This window comes from Struthio camelus, chromosome 2 (genome assembly GCF_040807025.1).
Source record: "Struthio camelus isolate bStrCam1 chromosome 2, bStrCam1.hap1, whole genome shotgun sequence".
Lineage (NCBI taxonomy): Eukaryota > Metazoa > Chordata > Aves > Struthioniformes > Struthionidae > Struthio > Struthio camelus.
This window is the reverse complement of record NC_090943.1, coordinates 133,959,083-133,981,219: the sequence shown is the minus strand read 5'-3', so window position 1 is coordinate 133,981,219 and position 22,137 is coordinate 133,959,083. Positions and strand designations below refer to the sequence as shown.

The 22,137-nt window shown below is 38.4% G+C and overlaps 1 protein-coding gene across 2 annotated transcripts in view; it reads left to right on the top strand.

Moving 5' to 3' along the window:
• NKAIN3 (sodium/potassium transporting ATPase interacting 3) overlaps nucleotides 1-12,855 on the top strand; it is a 370,926-nt gene extending 358,071 nt beyond the window's left edge. The window contains exons 6-7 of one of the 2 annotated variants that reach the window (XM_068932616.1): nucleotides 8,224-8,307; nucleotides 11,853-12,855. In XM_068932616.1, the coding sequence (XP_068788717.1) occupies nucleotides 8,224-8,307; nucleotides 11,853-11,866 (98 nt within the window). In that variant the 3' untranslated portion in view covers nucleotides 11,867-12,855. The remainder of the gene's footprint in view (nucleotides 1-8,223; nucleotides 8,308-11,852) is intronic. The other variant, XM_068932615.1, reaches the window with a different exon arrangement.
• The last annotated feature ends 9,282 nt before the right edge of the window (nucleotides 12,856-22,137 follow it).

The window sequence follows — 22,137 nt, the reverse complement described above, 5'->3', positions numbered from 1 at the left end:
GTGTGCCAGCCACTCCTTCCCATTTTGTATCATCAGCAAACTTGCTGAGGGTGCACTCTGTCCCTTCCTCCAGGTCATTGATGAATATATTGAACAAGACTGGATGGTATTATTTTGCTGGCTTCTCCATCTTAAAAAGCTATAGGCAAGAACAGAAATATTAGAGCTTGCTGGCTTGTGCTAGTTCAGAAAGAAAATTTGAAAGATGACTGAGAATCTGTAGATCACAGAAGGAATTTGTCTGCTTAATATTTCTGATCTGTAGATCTGTATTCAAAGAAAGCACAGTACAACCTAGCAGCTTACCTGTTGATTAAACAAAGAGAAGTACCACTGGCCAAAGGGAAAGTCTGGGAGTTCCTGCTGGAATGAATAGAGGAAGGCTCCAGCAAAGGAGTCAGCATGGTTTGCTTAGCGGAGGGAAAAGGGTAGTTTGGAGTTTAGAGATGCTGAAACTCTGGAAGATGTGGTAGAAAGGCAGCTCCCAAAGGACTGAGGCAGACCACCACAAAGGATGATGTAGCTGTCAGCAGGAGCTGCAGAGGAAGGGAAATGCATACAATGCCCCATGATGAGGAGCAATGTTACGTGACGAAGCAGGACCTTTGCACAAGATTTCAGTGGTTGTTGTGGGGGCAAAGGCAGGATGATAAATGAAAAGGAGGATTTGGAAAAGGAAAGTATCTCCTCTGAAGTGGAAATTAAAGTTAAAAGCATGATGTGCTTGGTGTCAGAAAGTGGAGGGAAAACGATATCACTAGTTCAGAATTCTCCTGGAAAAGCTGGTACATGACATCTCAGGCTTCTGGAAGTAAATCTTTTAGCATGTATGTCAAGTTAAAGATGGTAGTCTATACCTGCACCCTAGCAAAGTCACCTACTAATAAAGGAAGGAAGGGCCAGGGAAGAATAAGACTCAACATGACTGAAATCAGAAGGACAGAGATATTAAGCACATTTTAAAGTAAAGAATCAAAAGTAGGGACATGAAAGAAAGACAAGAAAAATTGCAACACAGGCGGAATGTGACAGAACTTAAGTCAGCCAGAGCTTTGAAGAGGGTATGCATAGACCTTTCTACAGTGAACTCCCAAAGAAAATCACAACACTGAGCTCAAAAAAGTCAGAATTAATTGGATTATAAACTCACACATTTCTTAAACAGAAAACTCAAAGTTATGGATCATAGAGAATAGAACTGAGAGGCCTGTAACTTTCCTCCCTTGCCTGTATCTCAGCAGTAGGAGAACCAGGCCTCCATTCTGAGTTTCCGCCAACTCGATGGCTTTTTGAATAGCAATAAACTCTGCTCATTCTCTCTGGTCCTTAGCAGCACACTCTTTCCTTGCCACAAAGGCCTGCCGTGCCAGCAGGTCACTCTTCCCCTCAGCAGCAATGGCGAGCTGCCTCTTCCTTGTGGTGCCTCTCTCCCTTGCATCCTGCACCACTACCTACATGCAGAAACACTCTCTCCCTGAACATGCTCCGTTAATTCCTAGGGCAGGACCGGGCTTGCTCTCATTCCAGATCTGTTTACTCTCTGTAAAAGAACTGAAGATACAAATACATCAGGCAAATATCATGTCACAGAGGATATTAGCAGCAAAGTTCAGGACAGTCTTCCATCCCTGGGAATGTGGGAACAAAAAACATAGAATCACTCAGTGATAAAAAGGGTCCCTCAAGTCCTATATCCCAAATTTTTAAAATAACATTAATGTTCCTCTGTTGTGAATTGAAGATGTGAACTTTCTTCTTTGTATAGAAATCTTTTACTCTGAATGGCGCAAGTGTTCCAAAAGACATGGTTTTATCTTGTGTACTTGATCTTGTAAATGTATTGCTCAAGGAAGTTTATGTTCAATTATTCTATAGAGTTAAACAGGGTCTGCATTACATAGGGGAAAATTAATTTAATGTAGTGAAACATTTGTGTCATGTAGTCAAGGCAAGAAACAGCATTTGAGCTATCCTTGAATATGCAATAATGAGACAGATGATAGACTTAAATGTTGTCTTAAGAATAAATAATTGTATCATACTGACAAATAACTGAAGCAAAAGTATTGTTATGGATGCTAAGAACAAAAGACCAAAAATAGAGCCCTCTGGGACTCATCTGACAATGAAGAAAAAGAAAGGAAGAAAATACCTAACTTGCAAATTAGCAATGACCTGTAAGTAGGAGAGATCAGTTCCAGTTGGTTCTAGCATCTACACTAAATATTTTTAAAAGAACACTGTAGTTTATGGCATCAAACTCAGCAGAAATATAAAGGCACACTAATGCATAACACATATCCCTAAATCAGGCTGCAAAAAAAAGATCAAAGCATACTTTCAAAGAGCTGATTCAGACTTCTGCCTCTTCTGAAGTCAGTATGGACACATTTATCAGGAAGATCGTTTGTTCTGAGGCGTGACGAAAACGCGTTAAACATCTTGTACCCTTGGATGATTTTTCCTGCACTAACTTAATTTATGCATAGGTAGTAACTTAATGGTAAGAAAAAGAAAGAATCCCAGAGCATTCTACACCAAAGGGGATTAGAAGGGGAAGGAAGCTAGAGAGGAGAAAAATCAGTAATTAGAAAAAACAATGCAAATTAAAATTTTTCATTTTCTAATTTTCTTACTGGACAAAATTGACCTAGGAAGATGTTTTTGGGCCCACTTCTAATTTACTTTGGTCACAGGCACAAAGAAGCCTACCATTCATTTTATTTCAGATAATCTTGTTTTAGAACTAGCAATAGTACCTTTAAATACAAGCCCTGAGGGGGGAAAAAAAAGAAGAAGAAAAGAAAAAAAGCTTTCTTTATTTGAAGTGGTAATAAATATAATTTCCATATGCTTTTTCCCATAAATAAATGACAGGTCCTTTAGTTATTAGTAATTAGGCAAGTATTTTAGTCATTAAGATGAAAATTAAGGAAAAAAATTGTAGCATTATCATTACAATGAGGGACAGAGTAGTTACCTATGTAGGATGAAAATATGCAATGAGAAATATTTGTTATGATAACACTGCAGATGAATGACCTAAGTCATAGCCAGCCATGCTGAGAGGTAAGGGATGTTGATGCCCAACCTGAGCTGCTTTGTTGAAGACTAGACTCTGAATTGTATTTGGAGAGAGTATGATATATTTTAAATCAAAATAGAAACCTATTCTCATCAATTTAAGCTTTGAATATGGCGTTTGCAGACAGCAGAGTGTCAAGAAAAATGGATATTTCCTTAAGCCTAAAGAAAAGAATCCCAATGTATTTACAATTTAAAATATTTTCTTTCCTGTTCCTAAGTTAATGATAGTATACTTCTGATAAGTGTATTTTTCTATAAACTTCATGTGTGAAGATCACACTCTGCTGAGCATTTACCATGTAAGGTCTAGGAGACCTTCATGACTTGGAAGTGATTGAGGATACGTCCTTTAAAATAACCAAAATTGTAATCACACAGCCTGTCTTTTAGCTTTAGTAAAGGGATAGCATGGTTGTCAACAGCTTTCTAAGATATAGCACAGAGAACATTTTGGAAAGATGTTTTTGGATTTAGAATGACCAGAAGGATCTGGGATGAGGAGGTCTGGGTCACTTTCACTTCCTAACACCTTTGCTATTCCTCATACCTCTTTCATCTTACTGGGCGGTAATATCCTTAGAGAATAAAAACCTCTACATACCTGATTTTAATACCTTGGACATCAGGGCACTGACAAAATGAGGAGAGATTTCAGCAGCAAAGATCATCAGTTAAAATTTCCATGCCAGTGCCATTTTAAGGCAACTTGAGTAAGGATGCTTCGTTCAGCACAGTCTTGCAAAAAAAGTGTGGTGATCAGAACGGTACTCACGTGGTACAATGTGGGGCGTTTTTTAAAATAAAAATCTGTCTCTCTAGGTGAAGACTAAAGAGAAAATGCAATGCCAAATCAGATAAAATTACTGTGAAACCCTGAAATATTCCCCTTCCAGCCTCTAGTAATAAAAGTTCGTGTAAATGACTTCTAGCAATTTTCTGCCACTTTTTCCTGTCTTAACCTAACTGTTGTCTGCTAGTACTTTATAGAAACAGAGGCAATCACAGTGCCACATATTATTACTGATGTCACTTCTTCCTTTCTTAATTGTCTCACATGCATCTTCCCTCCTGTAGTCATCTACATAAACAAGAAGCTATTCTGGGCATCCTGCAAAGAAATGTAGTTTCTTTTGCTACATGATTTGAGGCTCAGGTGCTCGGATTTCATATCAAGAGGAAAGATAGATAGTTTTGCCTCCTGATGGATAGCTGGATGGATCTGTCTAGTTCAATGAGGGATATAAGAGCAGTGTGTCTCTTGAGAGTGGAAGGCAATAGAAAACATTGAGACCCTGGAAATGAACCATGCTTATCTGAAAAGTTTATATATAAGCTACAAATTCCAGCACAGGAAAGTCCAAAATAAGTTTAGACTTTATATGCAGTATCTAATACTGATCTATCAATTCTCCATTTTTGCCTCTTCTTTGTTTTTGACTTTGGCTCCTTTTCATACTGCCTGTCACTTATTTTAATTGGTTGTACTCTCCACCACTCACAAACTTTCTGTTAATGGAAGTAATTGCATTATATTATATTGTCGCTGTTTAAAAAACCTCATCAGAATAGGAAAAGTACAATGTAAAACGGTATTAAGAACTGCATAGGTTAAGAAAAAACTACTTTACATAAAAATGCCTAAGCAAGCAGCATCTGCTAGCCTGTCTTCTCTGTTGGAAAAGGGCCAGCTGGAGGTGCTATCCATTCAAGTGATCAGTTTTGGGACTTACCCTTACATATAAAAAGGAGAGGCAAGTATAAAGAAGAGCTGAGATATATCAGGCCAAGAGACTTTTCAGACCCTGCTCTTGCAGGATCTACAAACTGTGTTGTCCTTCTGCCACTGTTCTGTTCCTATCCTGCACCTCCAGATACGCTTAGATTTTGCCCACTTTGAAAGGAGAAATTAGTAATATACCAATGGGCTGACACAGTTCTGGCAGCTGTGGGCACAGGGCCTGCCAACAGGTCAGTGGGATATTGCCAGAGTTACTGATTTTCAGATGAAAGGGTGGGGAAGGAAAAATAATTTTATTCGGATCTCTGATGCTTCTGCGCAACCTTCAAAGGAAAGGAAATTTTAACTAGCATGCAGGTGAATGCATTGTATTAATAGTAATAAGGCATACCTAAATGTCAGCAGTCTAAAAAAGAATAACCCTCAAAATTACTGATGATAGTGGATACACCTTCTTCAGTCAGCAGTGTTTTGCGCTTTTCTCACTCAGGCAGATTATGACAACTGTTCCTCTGATATGACCCATGAGTGAATGAACATCATTTTAATGGACTACCCGCAGTGGACAGCTTGTGCAGATTTGCACTTCCAAGCCCAGCAGGTAGTGAACTCTGAAAGAACATTTCACACTGGCCATTAAGCATCCAGCATGACCGCAGAACTGAGGTGACATAAGGAGGGAGCAATTCCCTGGGAATATGGATCATGTTTTGCAGCCAGCTGCAGATAAAATAACTAGCTTCTGCTGTAACCTGCTATTATCTGTGGGGTGCTAAAAAAATCCTCTCCCTAGGATTTTAAGTTTCTCTCTGCATGACTATGGTTAATGACTGGACTGCATGGGGTGTTCCTTTTCTAGTGACTGAATACCCCTGCTGCTAACGTCATAGGGTTTTTTTTCTTTTTGGGAGGGGGGATTGTTTTTTTTTCATTTAATGAATAGAATTATAGAACTGTATAGGAAAAGATTTTTTTTCATTGAAATTTCTTCTAGGCATATGCAGCTTTCTGAAGTTAATTATTGTAGTCCTATGAATCTATCACAGGTATCATACATAATCCATTAACCAGGCCAGAAACAAAACAAAATCAATTATTCAGTATCACCCTTAAATTAATGTTTTCCCTTTGGAAACCTATACAAATGTTACAGCTATTTACTCTTGACCATTTAAATGGAGGAATGTATGCACGCACCCTCAAGTTCAGTAAATGTAAAGTTTTATTTGACCAGAGTTGGATTTCTCAGATGTCTATTTGAACTGAAATGTACATAGTAATGTGTCCACATAGAATGAGAATAAAAATTCAGATTTCTATATTTAATGGCTGCTGTTCCCTTGTGGTCTTGGTCCTGAGAGTCTACTAGACATAAATGGGGAAAGCATCAGGCAAAATTAGTTTGAATTTTTTAAATGAAAACTAATTTAAAATTTAAATAACAGACAATGAATTTTCATATTAAAGATTTATCAGCTGCCTCTCCATAAAATACAGTGTATAACAGAAAATGGCACATTCCATTGCCTTGCGTGATAGAGCTGCTTCCTGCCTTGAGAATTATCTTAGCATAAAGCCTAAGTCAAACTTCAGCTGAATAGAGCACATATCTTGGAAAGCAAAAGAGGACTCCCTGTCTAGTGGATGTGAGCGCCTGACCTCTAAACTTGTTTGATGATGTTATTAAATATATTTTCTTTGTCAGGCAAAAACACCTCTATATTACCAGTCATTAATACATATTAACTTCACTTGTTTCTCCAAAAGATTTGGTGGTAGCAGTACTAGTTACTTTAAACTCTCTTTCTGCTTACATATGCAGGAAGACTGTGTTTGTTATTGGTGAGAAAGAAATTATGAGTGTTTCTAAAGTGATGAATCTTGGAGATGTACTTGTTAATTCCTTCTATCACATGTCCTCATAAAAAAATAATCCTATTTAGAGAGCAGAGAAAACTGCAGTACACAACCACACAACCAGATTCTATTACTACGGACATGATTTCTTCTGAAAAATGAATCAGTAGCTATTTATCCTATTAGACAACTAGATATTTTAAAAATTAGCTTTTTAAAAAATATATCTGCAAATACATCTCCTTTTAAGGTTAAGGTCCCATTTGTGCTTATGCTAGTTTTCATATATGGTGTTTTATTTTGTTACAGTTTTGTGAAAGAGGGTTGCAACATGAGAGTATAATAGAGGAGGTGCAGACTGGCTAGGGCTGACACTCAAGCTGTTCAGCATTATGTCCTGCTCACACAGTTTTGAGAAAAAGTCCTTGCAGCTATGGTGATGGTCCATGACTGAAGTGCGTCCAATTCAGTCTTCAGCTAAGCTACCCCTTTTCTGAACTCAAGAGGAAAGGCGATTAAACACAACAGGTGCATTTCCATGGATTTCAGAGGGTATTTAATCAGTCCTTCAGTCTCTAAACTTCATTTCTCCATCCTCTCATCCTGGATAAGCGCTCTTTCTTTCTTTGTTTCCCTAGTACATATATTTTGGGAAGGGGTTGCTTCTTATTAAGTGGTCATACAGTGATTAGCACAATAAGGATGTAATTTTATTTAGGACCTAAATACATTCTTGCAATGTCAATAACATCAGTTACTTTCCATATGACCAAAGATTCCTAAGGTGCTGTAGATTGATCAGATCAGCAGCGAGGCTCTAAAAGCCCTTCTAAATCAACAAGACCACAGAAGGAACGAAAAACTTCTCAAAAGCAGGTATCTCTACATTATTTCTGATACAGGAATCTTGAGAGAAAGTGGAGAAGGATTCTGAAAATATTTCCTGTCCCCAAAACTTCATTCACGGAAGATTCTGCTGCTTTTTCATCTACAGTCTTCATGAGTTTATCCTCAACTCAGTCGACACACCTTTGGTTTTCATTACCTTGTTACACGGCCGTGACTCCATTGATTTGTAAAACTCCAGGTGAAATTGGTTCTCTATTCTTTCTACAAGCTAAATTTCTGAACGCCTCAAAAGGATTTGGATCTGAATTAAATATACTGAATTAAATATGGACTATATACTGAGACTACCCTGAAAAGAAGTTACATTATTTCACAGTGGTTATATTTACATACCCTGCAGATTTGTAAATGTTCCTTTTGCAAGCACACTAGCAGTAGCGTGCCTATCTGGTCAGTCAGCTGATAGACTATCTTGCCAGGCGCAGTGCTAAATAGACCCCCATAGAAGACAGAGCATAGAGCCGTCTGTAAGCCTGTTTCACAGTATTTTTACCTTCTGGTATATTTCTGGTATGCAAACCTGTGCATGTGCTTACTATTTTCCTTTTTTTTTAAAATATGATTTGTCCATATTTTTCAGTTGACATATTTTAATTTCCATTTGTTCATTTCTGGAACTGTTGTATTTTCAGTTGATTTCATAGGCGGACTTGACACATACTCCTACCGACAGCCCCCCCAGGAACATGTTGAATTAAAGCCTGTAAAGCCTGTAGGTAAGGTTCTGGTCCAAAGGACCACCTTAATCCTTCTAACTGGACTGAAATCTAACCCCCTCCTGAAATAATTTCGGCATGAGGTTACTAATAATTTAATTATATTTTAATTATAACCTAATTAAAAATTAATCCACATAAAATATGCTAGTAAATACAGTTTGTCATTGGTGGCGTATCTGCTAAAGCAAGGATTAGTAGGTATCACCGTATCTACCGTGTCGTGCCTCAGCTTAATGCGAGGAGAGGCTAGCAGTGAAGGATAGAGTTGCTTCCCTGCTGACTTCTTAGCGAGACCAGGGGTGGTTTATGGCTGCTACGGCATAAGCCCTAATGAGATTAACCCACTTATGGAAAAGCAGAAGCTCTTACGTTTGTTTAGCTACTGAAAGAAAAATGTTTGCTGAAAAACTACTTATCAGTTTAAAAACTATCTGTAGATTTTCACTGGAACTTCATTATCTCTTTTCTTGGTTATTTGCTCCCACACTTAAAGCATGATTTTCATAGTCTCTGCATATGAAGTATCTTCTACCACCTAATGGAACATTTTAGATATATGCCATTTCACTTTATTTGGAACAAATTAAAGCACAGGAAGATATTAGCAGTACATGTGTTTTGGCAGAGTCTCAAATAACTTCAAATAGATGATACCTCAAAGGACGTTGGTGAAATGGAGGATGCTCATTTGGAAATTCTTGTTAGGTGCTTGTAAGGTGTTGGCCTGATGCTTTCTGTCTTCAGATTTACCTTTGGGCCTTTCACGCATCTTAAATGTAACATGAAACCCAAGCGTAGCTGACTGACTGAACTTGATGCAATGACTCACTGCATTTTACTTATCAGACATGAGGGTTAAAATGGGAATCAAGGCTTTTTTTTCTGGTGTATGCATGTGTGTAAAAGCTGGGAGTTTTAACTTAGAGAGGACAACAATCACTAAAAAAATATTTTGGGCCGGGCAGTTGATACCTTGCTTGGGACTTTATCACTTTTTGCATGTTTTATTAAATACATTTTATTCATGCTGCAGCTTTCAGTTTGTAGAAATAAATGCAGACAAAATGTCATTCAATTTTAGTGGATAAATACTGTAAGATTATGAAAGCCTGAAAAGGAAAAAAAAAAATCTCAATATAGCAATGTATGTTAGAGCAGGAAGAAATATCACATTAAGACTAAAATAAACAGTAATGAATGGTCTGGCATGACATTAACTACATTTCAAGTAGTAGTTTCACTATATTATTATCTGCATTTTCATGAATATTTCATGAAATGCTGTTTTTGCTGTATTTTATGTGGGAAAAAGGACAGTAGAATGGAGTTTTGACCATTCTAAATGAGATGCTGGAGTCTAAAAATGTAAAATAAGTATCCAGGAGAAAAGAAAGACACAGCTACGATATTTATACCTCTCCATATAAGATTTTAATGTCTAGAGCTGCACGAAGGTTAATTTTGAAGCATTAGGTGAAAGTAATAGGTGAATAAATATTTAGAGCTTTCTTAGTAAACTCACTAAAAAAAAACTCACTAAAAGAGAGAAAACATTTACATTTTCAGAAAAGGTTTTTAAATATATGTTTCATGCAAAATTTGTTCATTTGTTTTACAGTAGAAAAATTGGAGAATCTGAGAACTTGTTCTTTGATGGTTAAGTAGCTCAAAGGGGAAAAATAATATGTGTGATCTAAGCCTGAGTTAAAAGCCAAATTACAGGAAACGATGTGAATAGTCAGTGGACTGTACTAGCCACCAATTTGCAGATGCTTATCAAGCACACCAGCCTGCTTGATTTCTTTCAACAAGTTAATTGCTATCAGTACCAGTTATATACAGTCTGAGAATCCAGAGGGTCTCCCTAAGAAATTTGACTTCTAGTATCCAGGTTGTTAAAAACAACTTTTCTATTTGTTCGGAGGTGAATATGAAAAATGCTTGTTAAATATATTAAGTGCCTTAATAAATGTTACAGATCTTTTGTCATCTTCACCACTGTACTTGTCGAAAAAAATCTGCATGTTCCTTTTTACAGGTGATAGCTTGGCTGTATATCCATTTTCGCCATCTCATCCATTTCTCTTATTTCATTCGTAAATTAACTAAACATAGCACATCATTGAAAATACAAGGTTCTGTGACCTCATCCAACTATGCAGAAGACATTCACAGTGTTTATTAAGTACTCATATTCAGTATAATTTCTGCTTAGTTCTCCTGTAATCATTAATGATTAGCAAGTCTAAGAATAGTTGCTCTTTTCACCTATGGGAAGAGATTAAACTTAAATATGTTCTCACAGAGAACATTTCTTAATGCAAATATGGCTCGTCTGATTGCTGTTGGTTCTTCCTGTAACTCTATTAGGCTACAGGACAAGCAAAAGCAGAATCATTGCCCTGACCTGTGTAGTTTCAATTAAGATGTGGGAAAGGAAGGACACAAAAGGAAGGACACAAAAGAGGGAGTGGAAAAAAATTATCCTGTTCCCTTTGGGACTAAAGCACATGGATTATAAAGAATACTGTGTCTTCAGGTTTCAAGCATAACATCAAAAGCCAGGTCACTTGATGGTAGTGAGAATTGCTTCCACATGCTGCTTGTTGAAAAAGAAAAACAAGAGGATTAGAAGAAAACAAAAAATTGCATTTTGGTTTGCCGTGCCTTTTTTATTATTATTATTTGTTTATTTTAATGGCTTCCAGAGGTTAAAATTTCCATGCCTGCCCTTCGCTTTTGAATGACTAGATCTGATCCACTGTTACTATAGCCTTGGGCAATCCTGTCTGGAGAGACACCGAATCCTGAAATACCCCATGAGAAATAGCATTTCTAAGGACAGTAGTAATTTGTGCTCCTGGAACCAGTGCATGGTATCTGAGAAACTCAACCGGTGGAGAGGTTACTGTCCTGAGATAGGTCTATGTGATCCTGTCCTGTTTGTATGTTCTCCTACACTATACCACTATGAAATCACTACGAAAGAACATCACAGTTTTTTCTAGATTACACAAGTAAACATGCTGTTCAGGCAGATATGTCAAAATGCACAGATTATTTGGGCATGTGACTGTGGTGAGGGCTACAAATAGTGTGAATCCTGTTCAGATGTATGTGTTTGTAACCAGGTCATGTGAGAATTTTATAACCTGGTGAGCAGAAACATTTCACTGTTAAAATACATTATACTGAAAAGGATCTATTATTATGAGAACTATTATTATGACAAGTTCAAGCACATTTCTCCACCTGCAGTATTTTCCCTCAAACATTTTTTGCCTTTGTGGTACACCTGATCTTAAACCCAACCAAAATACAAAACTATCACTTCATATTCAGTCATTTATTCTTGACCTTATATGTGTCTCTTACGGCTGAGGAAATTAATGTCCAGAGGTTTTTATACCATTCATTAGTTCATTAGTTACTAACCTGTCAGCAGGAATGAATTTACATCTCACAAAGTAAAAGGTAGATAAGACAGAACAGAAGGTATGGAAACTTTCAATTGTAAGTAATTCATATATTCTGCTTTTCAGGTCGAAATAAGTAATGAATATTTACTCAAGACTTCTGCTGTCTCTGAAGAACCAGATGTTAGAAGAAAAGACTAACTTTGTGACTCATCGTTCTGGAAGAAACACATCATCCGTTTCTCACGGCATGTGGATTATTCTTCCCACAGGCTCAGTGTCATTATCGACGTTGTTATTTGGTAGCTCCTTGTAGATGATCCTGACTTTTTTGAATAATTTACTTTTATGGACCCTTACAAATTGTAAATTTTTCTTTTTTAATTTCAAGATTTTTACAATGCTTAGTGTTAAGGCATGAAAACAAAACAACCAGTGAAAACTATGAGAAAGATTTGTCTTTCTCAAGGAAGTCAGTATTTCTTGATTGATGGAATTATACTGTGCCTGGTCAAGATTGTGTCAGTAAACAGTAAATTTGACCTCAAAATATGTGTCAGGAGTCAAATACTAACAATGTAAAAGAGATCATTTTCAATGCTATATGTAAAATTCACAGTGTCCACTGCTTACATTGTTCGAACTACTGTATGCAGTAGGAATTGGTCTATGACTCTTCTCAGCCAGATGTTCCAGGACTAATATACTCATCTAATTATTCCAATTCATATATGGCTCCTTCTCCCTCTTTAATCTCTTTTGCCCTGAGCCCACCAATAGTAGTTTTCTGCAATCCGAAGAGAAGTAAAACGGCAATTCTGTATGGATGCTGACATCTAGGAACCCTTAAATGCAGGACTCTTTAGATGTCTGTGATCTGCACATTTGTAAACTCTTTTCTTCCCTTCCCCCAGGAAGAAGCCACACATGAATGTAAAGTATAGGCACCAACTGCAGCCTTAGGAGCCTCGGGGGATTAATTTTGCTCTTAATTTAAAAGTAAAGAAGAAAACCTGGAAATGTATATAAAAGTTTGTAAAGTTGTTGTAAATACTTCTAGACAAAAAATATGTATGTAACTCTGTGGTATTTTCTGTCACCACTAGTATAAAGTGATACACAAAGGCTATTTTCTTTGGGGAACTGGCAATCTTTTTAACAGAACTCCTTTCTCTCTTTTTAATTAGTATTTAAAATACCTTGCACAGTCATATACCCACAGGGCCTACATGCCTCAGCATTCAGCAGGAATTTCATTAGGGCTTTGGGCCTGTTTCCCTCCGTGTTTCTTCTCAGTTTGTGGCTTCTTTGGTGGGAGTGTAAGGAAGGACATTTCTTCTGATACACTTATCTCCACCTCCCCCACTAGAAGCTGAACAGAGGTCCACTAATTTCCTTCATAAATCTTCAGTCTTCAGATGGTAATTTCAAGTCCATCAACATTCAGAATACGAATTTGTTGTCTGCTCTTGAAACATGCCTCGCTTGTATTTTCAAATTTGCGCAGATTTGACCCAGATGAAGGCTTATCTTGTTTCTTTCCCTTTTAAAGTCTATTTGTGTTCATCAATGAAAATGTTAACAAATATAATGAAGGCAGAGTCTGTCATTTTTATGAGATAATGAAGAGCCTTGTGCTGCTTGTGCCTGTTTCCCAGTTAGTTGAATCAAAGACTTCACTGTCTTTGGAGAAAACACAGTCTGAATATAGGTTTACCTTCCCTGAAACCAAATATGAAGTGTTAAGATAAAGTCAATAGAAATGACAATTGAATGAAACCTTTTATTAGTATTGCTAGGATTAGATATACCTCAGACAGTATGTGTTTTTGTATGAAGTCAGACTGTGCAAGAGAGAGGGATGCTTTATATGAAGATAATTTCCTTGTGTATTTATTTTGTTCTCTCACACATTATTTCCGCTCATATTCTAGAATACTGCAAAGTAACTGGTTTCTCCCATCTTGAAGTCCTCATTTTAACACTAAAAAGTAAGTAGTTTGTCACAAAACTAATATGAATAATATCAGTTTTGAGGCATCATGAAGATCACAGTGGGAATTGCTTCACATCTGTAATATTTGAATAAGGTGAAAACATTCCTATTTACTTCTGTAATATTTTACTTACCCTCAGCATGAATGATTATTTTCTTTCTTTACATAATGCCTTATACAGTGACGATGTCTATCTAGCCATCGCCTGCTGCCTTCTGTGTGTATGATGGCTCCACAATGTCGGAGACCAGGATATCTGACTGCTGCTCAGAGTTTAACGGTTTTCAGAAGCTGACCTGTCTCAACTCTCTCGATTACAGAGTCCAGGATGTGGGCGTTTAGCACAGATTCCTATGATCAATGCAATTTTATTTTGAGCTTTCCATTTCAGCATTAATTTCCTGGCTCTAATTATCATAGCTGGCAGATTAAAGGCTGGGGACCTTGAACTCTAGTACTGCACTCAGGATCAGAGATGAGGAAAAGGAAGAAGTGCCACATCCCTTTCAGTTGCACACATTCTCCTCCAGAACCGAATATGCTGTGTTCTGGCAGAGCTTTGGAAGCGTATATTTAATTTTCTGCAGAGACAGACACATCTGCTGAACCATGTTTTACAAATTTGTCTGAATGTATCTACTCCCTGCCTTTCTGTGGAACCTTCAGATTTTCAGCTTACTAGTAGAGAACTGTGTATATACCGCAAAAATTCTGTAAAGACAGAATCTGACATCTCTTCCATGTGAAATATTGATCTTTTTTTAGTTAGGAAACACAAACTAGTACACCTTAAATAAGCTTAAAATCCTGGAATCCTTACCAATACAGCAAGGCTGCCATCTGTCTCACTTAATGAACAGAACGCTCCTGATTGAGAGAAATTTGTCTTCATTAGAGCAAGCTAAAATGCACACTGCAATACTGAGGAAAACTGCCATTCTTTTCTAAATGGAGACATAAAAAATAGTACCAATCAATCTGTACATGTTGGAAAAGAAATCTTAAGAATAATAAATGGATTTGAGAGTTAATTGCTGTGTCTTCCAATACAGTAGAATATATTGGCTAACATTTTTATGGAAAGCCTTGAGCAATAATAATTCCTTTACTTTTGCAACATATACTTTCAGTAAGGTTTTAGGTGAGCGGCAGATCAGCAGCTACACAGGAAGTAACTGTTAGCTTTCTAAATAAACTTGAATAGTTTTGTTAGATTAACTGCAACATGCAGTTTCAGGAAACAATCAGAATTTGCTGACAACCCTAAAATCTCAGAGCAGGTTATCAGTTGCTATAAACTGTCCTGGGTCGCATTAATAAGTCATGCTATAACAATTTATAGGAGCTGAAGTTCTCTTCTTCAGACTTTTAAACCTTTTTCCCTTCCCTAAGTTTCTGCTTAATTCAAATTTTACAGAGAATCAGATTTGCAACAGTACTTTGACTGATAGGAAAACTGGAGATGTAACAGCAGAAATATGTCAATTCACTAAGGACTGTGCTAGGTGCCACTAGTTTCATAAAAGAGTAGCTGATGTTCTCAGGACCTGAAAACAGGAGATTGAGAAGTGTTTACAAACATGCTCTTGCATGGTACAACGACATAGAGTGATCATGTATTTCATGTATTAAAATTTCTCATGTCGCAGGAGCTATTATTGGTTGGGCTGATGTCCTCTGCTCTCTCTTATCCATAGAGATTTTTGACATAAAAATTTAAAATAATTAAATGCTTTGAAATTCAATTACGAGTCTGAAGAATTCTATAAAATGGAACAGCTCCCAGCCTGGATTTAGTAAAGGGTCTTTTTAGTGCTAGCATACAATATTCACTACTATAAATAATGTTCAATAGAGCTATATAACTTAAAACCAATTTTGCCTGCTAGCTTTTATCTAGCACCTGGCTTCTTTCAGTGGTGCAGTAGATGGTATTTAGCATATATTAATAATGCTAAATTTTGAAGCTAGAGAAATAGGAACTAGTTAACCTGTGTGACATGTCTAACTTTTCCTGTCTAAAACCTATGACCACATAATTGGGCCACGCAGAAGGCTACAGTCCTGCCCCAAGAATGGCAGATTTTACCCCAAACAAACGGTGGCTCTTGTCTCTCTCAAAGACCTTTTAATGCACTATTTCTTTATTTGCAGTGATTTACTCCATGTTTAGATCTTGAGTTTCACCTCTCCGTCCAGTTCTCCACAGCTCAGATGTAGTGAAATCTTAGTCATCTCAAAGCCCTATGTTGGCAGGTGCTGCCTTTTTTTTAATGGCAACTGCTATATGCTTCTCTGCACCCAGCTCTCTGCCTGTCTTTCATGTAAGGATTATCTCATTAGAGAAGCCAGCCAGCAATCTATCAAGGTCCTTTAACAGACTTTGACAGCGGCAAACAAAAATTGACATCCCAAACTAATCTGCCTGCCTCCTTCTAGAGTCGGCCTCATCTAGTTTAATTATAACAAATTACAACCTGGGAGCTGTTTCAAACACTGAAAAAGATTTCTTTCAAGTTGGTAAAATGTTCCTTCCACACACAACTCCATGTCTTTGATCACTTTCTAACAAACAAATTCAGCTCCTTATCCACTATGTTAAAAATTTTGCCAGAAACCAGTTCTTTATTCCAAATTGTCATTATTTAGCTGTTTGAGGCCTGCTCTCTCAAACTCAGGTCAATAGGGTGAAGATGCATTTGTTCACTTCCAGGATCAGACCCTGACTCATCCACTTCTCGATTCCCCTCGTTCCTATGTATTTGATTTGTGTTTCCCCTGCCAACAGCCTCTGCCGCCGATGCAGTCACTCACTGGCCCTAGGCCAAACAGCTCACCCTGCTCAGGGCTCCTGGAGAGAGCCTGGCCACTTCGACACTCACAGCAGTACTCAATTCCTTATCCCTAAAGCACAATCATTACAGGTTAATTCAGTCTAAAGCACCTGCAGTAGTGATTGGACCATGTCACTGCCAGAATAGTGCTTTTATGGTTGAGTTACACCCTCAGGTCATGTCGGAGGCTTGGTGGGTTAGTGCTCTACAGGGTGGAAGGTGCCCTCATGCATAAAGCCTCAAAGCAGTGGTCTCTAGAGCTGACTATCCCATGAACCATACCTGATGTTCAGTCTGGAAGAGTTTAGTTAATTTGCAGCAAAATAGAGTTCAGAAGCAAACTAATATATGTGCTATAGAGAATCAGGAGATTCAGATCTGTGCAAATGGGCACATAAAAATGTGATGCTTGCATTGCTTTCTGATGGTGTGTTCACAGCGTGCCAGTGCATCCATGATCACCCTGGGCTACCAGTACCAGTGCGCTTCACTCTAAAGGGGCACAAGGCTGTCCAGCACCCTAAATACTTACTTGGCAGTCAAGGACACAGGTCTAGCCCGTATTCCTGGTTATTAGACAACTCTTTGTAAGACTCTTTTTTCCCTGAGCTGAGAGGGAACCGCTGATAAGCATTTTTTTTTTTTTTGCCATAATTTCCATTTCCTTCATACAGATCATAGTTTGAGTGTTTTTCTTTGACTTTAAACAAATTAAACATCTGGATTTAATTCCTGCCTCCACTTAAGTCCCTGCTGGTCAGTCTCACTACGCAGTCCTTCTGTGCATGACAGCTCTGTGGAATAACTACTATTGCATGGTCTCTTGCCTTTCAAAACCAGCAACAGACTTGGAAGATCATCTCATTAAGAAACAGCCATGCATAAATATGACTGGGAAGGCAAAAAAGATTCTCCTTGTTTTGCTTATTCCCCTAGGACCTAATGCCACATCTTTAAGCCTTCTGTCCCAGTTCCCTATTTATTTCACACCAGCCATATGCAGCCATGCTTTCACAACACACTGTTGTAAGTCAGTGCCAAGAAGATTCACTGAAGCTGAATTATAAATTGGCTGAATGCGATTCCAAGAGTAATCTAATTTCCTTTTTTCCCCAACACTGCGTACCGGCCCAATTAGTAGAACATCATGCACAAGGAAGGGTTACAGCATTTCTTAGTATGTGACATATTTGGAATGAAAAGTGTGTTACACATGAGCAAACAAACCAGCTCCTCAAGTTGGCCTATACTATTCAATAAAATATCAGTAGAGTGTACTTATCCTGCTTTATCTGTGTATCCAGAACCCGAATGGCAAGCAGGTATTCAGTCCCATGGACTGGGCAAATGAAAGTCAACAACTTGTTTAAACAACCTTGCTCTGATACTAATAACTAACATTGCACTATATTATTTTTCTCAGTAAGTAAAGCTGCCTGGCTTCTAGGTTGCAACCAGATCTGCGGGTGTGTGATAACTGATGTTTCTCAGAGGTGGAGGCTTAAGTCCTGCTATACTGCTCAGGATATATATGTGTATATATACACATATATTGACACTTGTGTTTCATTGTATAAGGGCCTCTAATATAAATAAGTCTGAAGTTTAGATTAGTGACTGTATTTAGAGAGCTGTAGGGAGTGTTCCTTGGAGTGCTTCTGAGACCAAAGTAACTCCTGCGGAGACTGTTGCCTGCTCATAAGAGCACCCTCATGACCTGACCTGATGTCAACAACTGCTGCAATTCTGGAGGAAGCCCCCAGGAGCCCAGTGCTCAGAGCTCCTCGAAGAGGAGCAGGGTGCTTCCTGCAGCCCAGCAGGAGCCAGCTGCCCAGCTGGTCCTTGTCCACCTGCACCAGGCAGACATGGCAACATTAGGCAGGGCTTCCCCGGATGCCTTCCTAGAAGAACCGAAATCATCGGCCTCAAGAACAGAGCAGATTTGCCAGCAGCCAGCTCTCAGCCTGTCAGTGCACCTGCACCTGGCCACGGACCTTGCTGCCTCAACATCCCGGCATAGCCCTGGATCTACTTTATTACTACGGACTTGCCCAGTGGTCTCTGGACCGGGACTGACCCTGTCTGCTGTCTCTGGCCCAGCCCCGTTCGCTCTGTTGGGGCACCAGGGGATGGTGCCCCAGGCTGCAGTCACTGCCCTGCTGGCCGGCCCCCTCAGCCCCAGCTCACCTCCCTGTGGTGGCAGCCCTCTCCGCTGCTCTCTGACCAAGACAGATGCAACACTCTGTGCTCTGGCCCCGTCTTTTCCACCCTAAAAATGTTTCCTCCCGCTGTGGGCTAGGAAGGCGAGGCTCAGGATTTTTTCTTGTATACAGTATCCTCCACTAATAACTTAAAATAAAACAGATTTAATAGACGCTGAGGCTTCCCAATGGGTATACTAGAGACGCAAGACCAGTGGCAGGTGGTCCATATGCTGATTTAAGACTTGCCAAGGAGTTTTCCAGATTTGCCAGAAGTCCTTGAGTACTAGATTTCATTTGGGATTACAGAAGCTTCAATCTTCTTTACTCAAGCAGATAGAAAAAGCTGGTCAAGAAATAAGTTTCTGATGTCTTTCTCATGATGAATTATTAAATGCATGTTCTCTGACAAAGACGTTCCTATCTGAATTAGGACTCCAGCTTCCTAAGGTGAACTGTGTGTTTGGGAAAGCATTAGACTTATATACTAGATTTGTTAATTACCTATCTATCTGATCTAAAAGATACACTTATGACCCTGTCTAGTTAGTAAAAAAATAAACTTGTATCTATTTATATCCCATCAAATGGTTTATTCTATTACAGGCTAGAGGCTGGCCCTGTGAAGGAAGAGAGACTCAGGAAAAGAGATAAATCAGACTCACAAAAGGCAGCATGTAAAAAGCAAAACTAGATAGTGGAAGTCAAACTGCAAAAGAAAAAGGGGAAATAATTGCAATCATTTATAACATTATCAGGTAGTCGTATGCTCAAAATGGTCTTTTACTAGAATGAAAAGCACTAAAACATACATGCAGGCAGATATGTATTTTCGTGATTGCTTTTGTCATGTGTACAGTTTCTAAAACCTTGAATTGTAAAACCAACAGCCAGTTTTTCACCATTAAAATATAACGTGCAAAGGAATATTAAAAGGCAGGTTTGACTGCTGTTCTGCTGTGCACACTATGCCACCTCATGGTTCATGGCAGAAATACCACACTTACTTAAGTGTGCTGTTTCAAAAACATAGCAGAGGAGGAAAAAGAGAAGCTTATCTCATTTATTTGTACACACTATTGAAGTGCCACAAGTTAGACAGGGATCAATCAGTGCTGAGTCCTAAGATCAAATCTTTGAATTTGTCTTGCCAGTTTAGGTAAGAAACACATCAAAACATACTCCCTTTAAAAGCTGAACTTGCTCAATTTTTGTGCAAATATATTGCGAATGTCACATATAATCCAAATCTAAATTGATACTGTCCCATAAATGACTCCTTCTGAGAAGTAACATTCCCATGTTTATCTTGCTTTGGTAGGTTACCATTAACTGGAAGTACACAGTACTATCAATTCCAGGCACTATCATTTCTTTTCTTCTTTCATTCCAGTAACAGGAAATATTGTTCACTTCCAGCTGGATAACTAAGATGAAATTCCTATCCTGGTGTGTATAATATGTGCCTGATTATCAGACTTGGATTTTAAAGTGACCTAAAAGTTACTTAAGGTTAAAAGGTTAAAAAAAATGCAAAAACCTTGGAGAATATGAATTTCACTGCGAATACTGGATTACATTAATTAATCGCTTGGTACCACACTCCTCTGTCAAATGAGAATAGTACTAGCTATGCAGCGCTTGCCCACAGAAACAGGTTTTTAACTCATATTTGTCTTCTTTTTAGTGTAGAAGCTAATTTGAAATATTATGTTTACATGGCATCCATACTAGTAGTTTCCTGTGCGCCTTCTAAGGTTCAATTTCCATTGACTTTAGATAAGAATAATCACGTGTGCAGTTGCACCGACAAAATTGTTGGCGGAGGACTGAGACTGCCCCACCTTCAGGAGGCAACCTGTGCTCTCCACCTACCTGGCACCACTCTCCTCCCTTCCCCACTGTCCCCCTGGGTCTAGTCTGATAGGAAGGGGCCCGGGTCTGCCCACTGCTCAATTCAGGTATAAGGTTAGCTGCTCAGGGCGTGTATGGACTGCTAAACTGAAGTAGGATGGGACCTTGGGCTCTAACCCATGACCTCACAAGCATCCTCCAAGCTCCAGCTCCTGCAGTCTGGATGGAGAGGACACACAGGCATACTCTGTGCACAGAGGTAATTTTTGTGTCTAGGCAATAGTTGAGGTCAGTGCGGGTGGAAAGCTCACAGGCCATTAGGGCTACTGTGCCTTCCTTTGAGCACTTTCTTCTCTTCACTTTAAAGATGTGGACATCAGGTAATGGAATAAAATAAAGGGGTGGGGGGCATGGCATGAGGAAAGGAGCTCCTAGCACAGGTACATTTACAGAGAAAACAAGTAGAGAAAGTAAGGTCAAAACCATGCTGTGAATCATGCCATCTACCTGAAGAGTTATAAAAGCTCCATTTCTTTTAAACAAAGACCAAGGTAAGGACAAAAAAGGAGGGAATGATGTAGAATTGGACACAAATAATGGAAAATAATACAAAGACATGAACTGTGAATGGCGTGTCAGAGTATTTCAAACATAAGAAAGAATAGTCTCCAGAGAGAAGTAGTAATTTGGAAAAATCAGAGAGGTGAACTTCAAGGACTGTATGAGGAGCAAAAGACAAATGAAGAGAAAGAGCTATGCAGAGAACAGAGAGGGTGGGATTCTTGCATGACACTTAGGTTTCTGATGCCTTTTTTCAAGATATGTTATGAGGGTCTGCAGTTTAACAGGGACATTGCCCACTTTTCTTCTTTTAAAAAAAAAGGAAAGTATTTTTCTTTTTAATAAATATTAGGGTATAAAGGGATTGTTCTGCTTTCTTCACACATAAATCTAATGAGTGTTCTTTACAGATAAACCAAAGGACTTGGGCTATCAGGTGCTATACATTTGAGGATGCTATGGTGAGGGGGTTAATTTTATTATTATTCAGATGGATAAACTATTTAAACATAGCTAAGTTCAGGAATTAAAAATAAATGTTTGTCTTTTACAAGATTGTTTTTTCTTCTATGTCTCTTTTTCCCTCAGGTGAAAAGTGAGAGAAGCTAAAAAAGACTCCATGGAATAGGTTAAGAGATGTGAATAGAAATATATTATCTTTCACTTGTAGGTGAAAGTGCCACTGAAAATTGAAAGCAGTTCAAAAACATAGTCATGAAATCTGACATGGTCTTCAGATATTGCTTCCACTTTGGCACTCAGTTAGAAAGTGTGTGAGTAATGCACTCAACCTACTTGCCGGTGTTAGTGCTACAAAAGCTCCCCTTGCCCTCTCCAAAACTCAGTGCTATGTTGGTTTGCCACTGTTATTTTTGCAAAACCAAACAAATCCACAAAGAGATTATTAAACAATTTGCTAAAGCAGACAAAAAGCACTGAACTAAAACTGCATTAAAATAAAGAG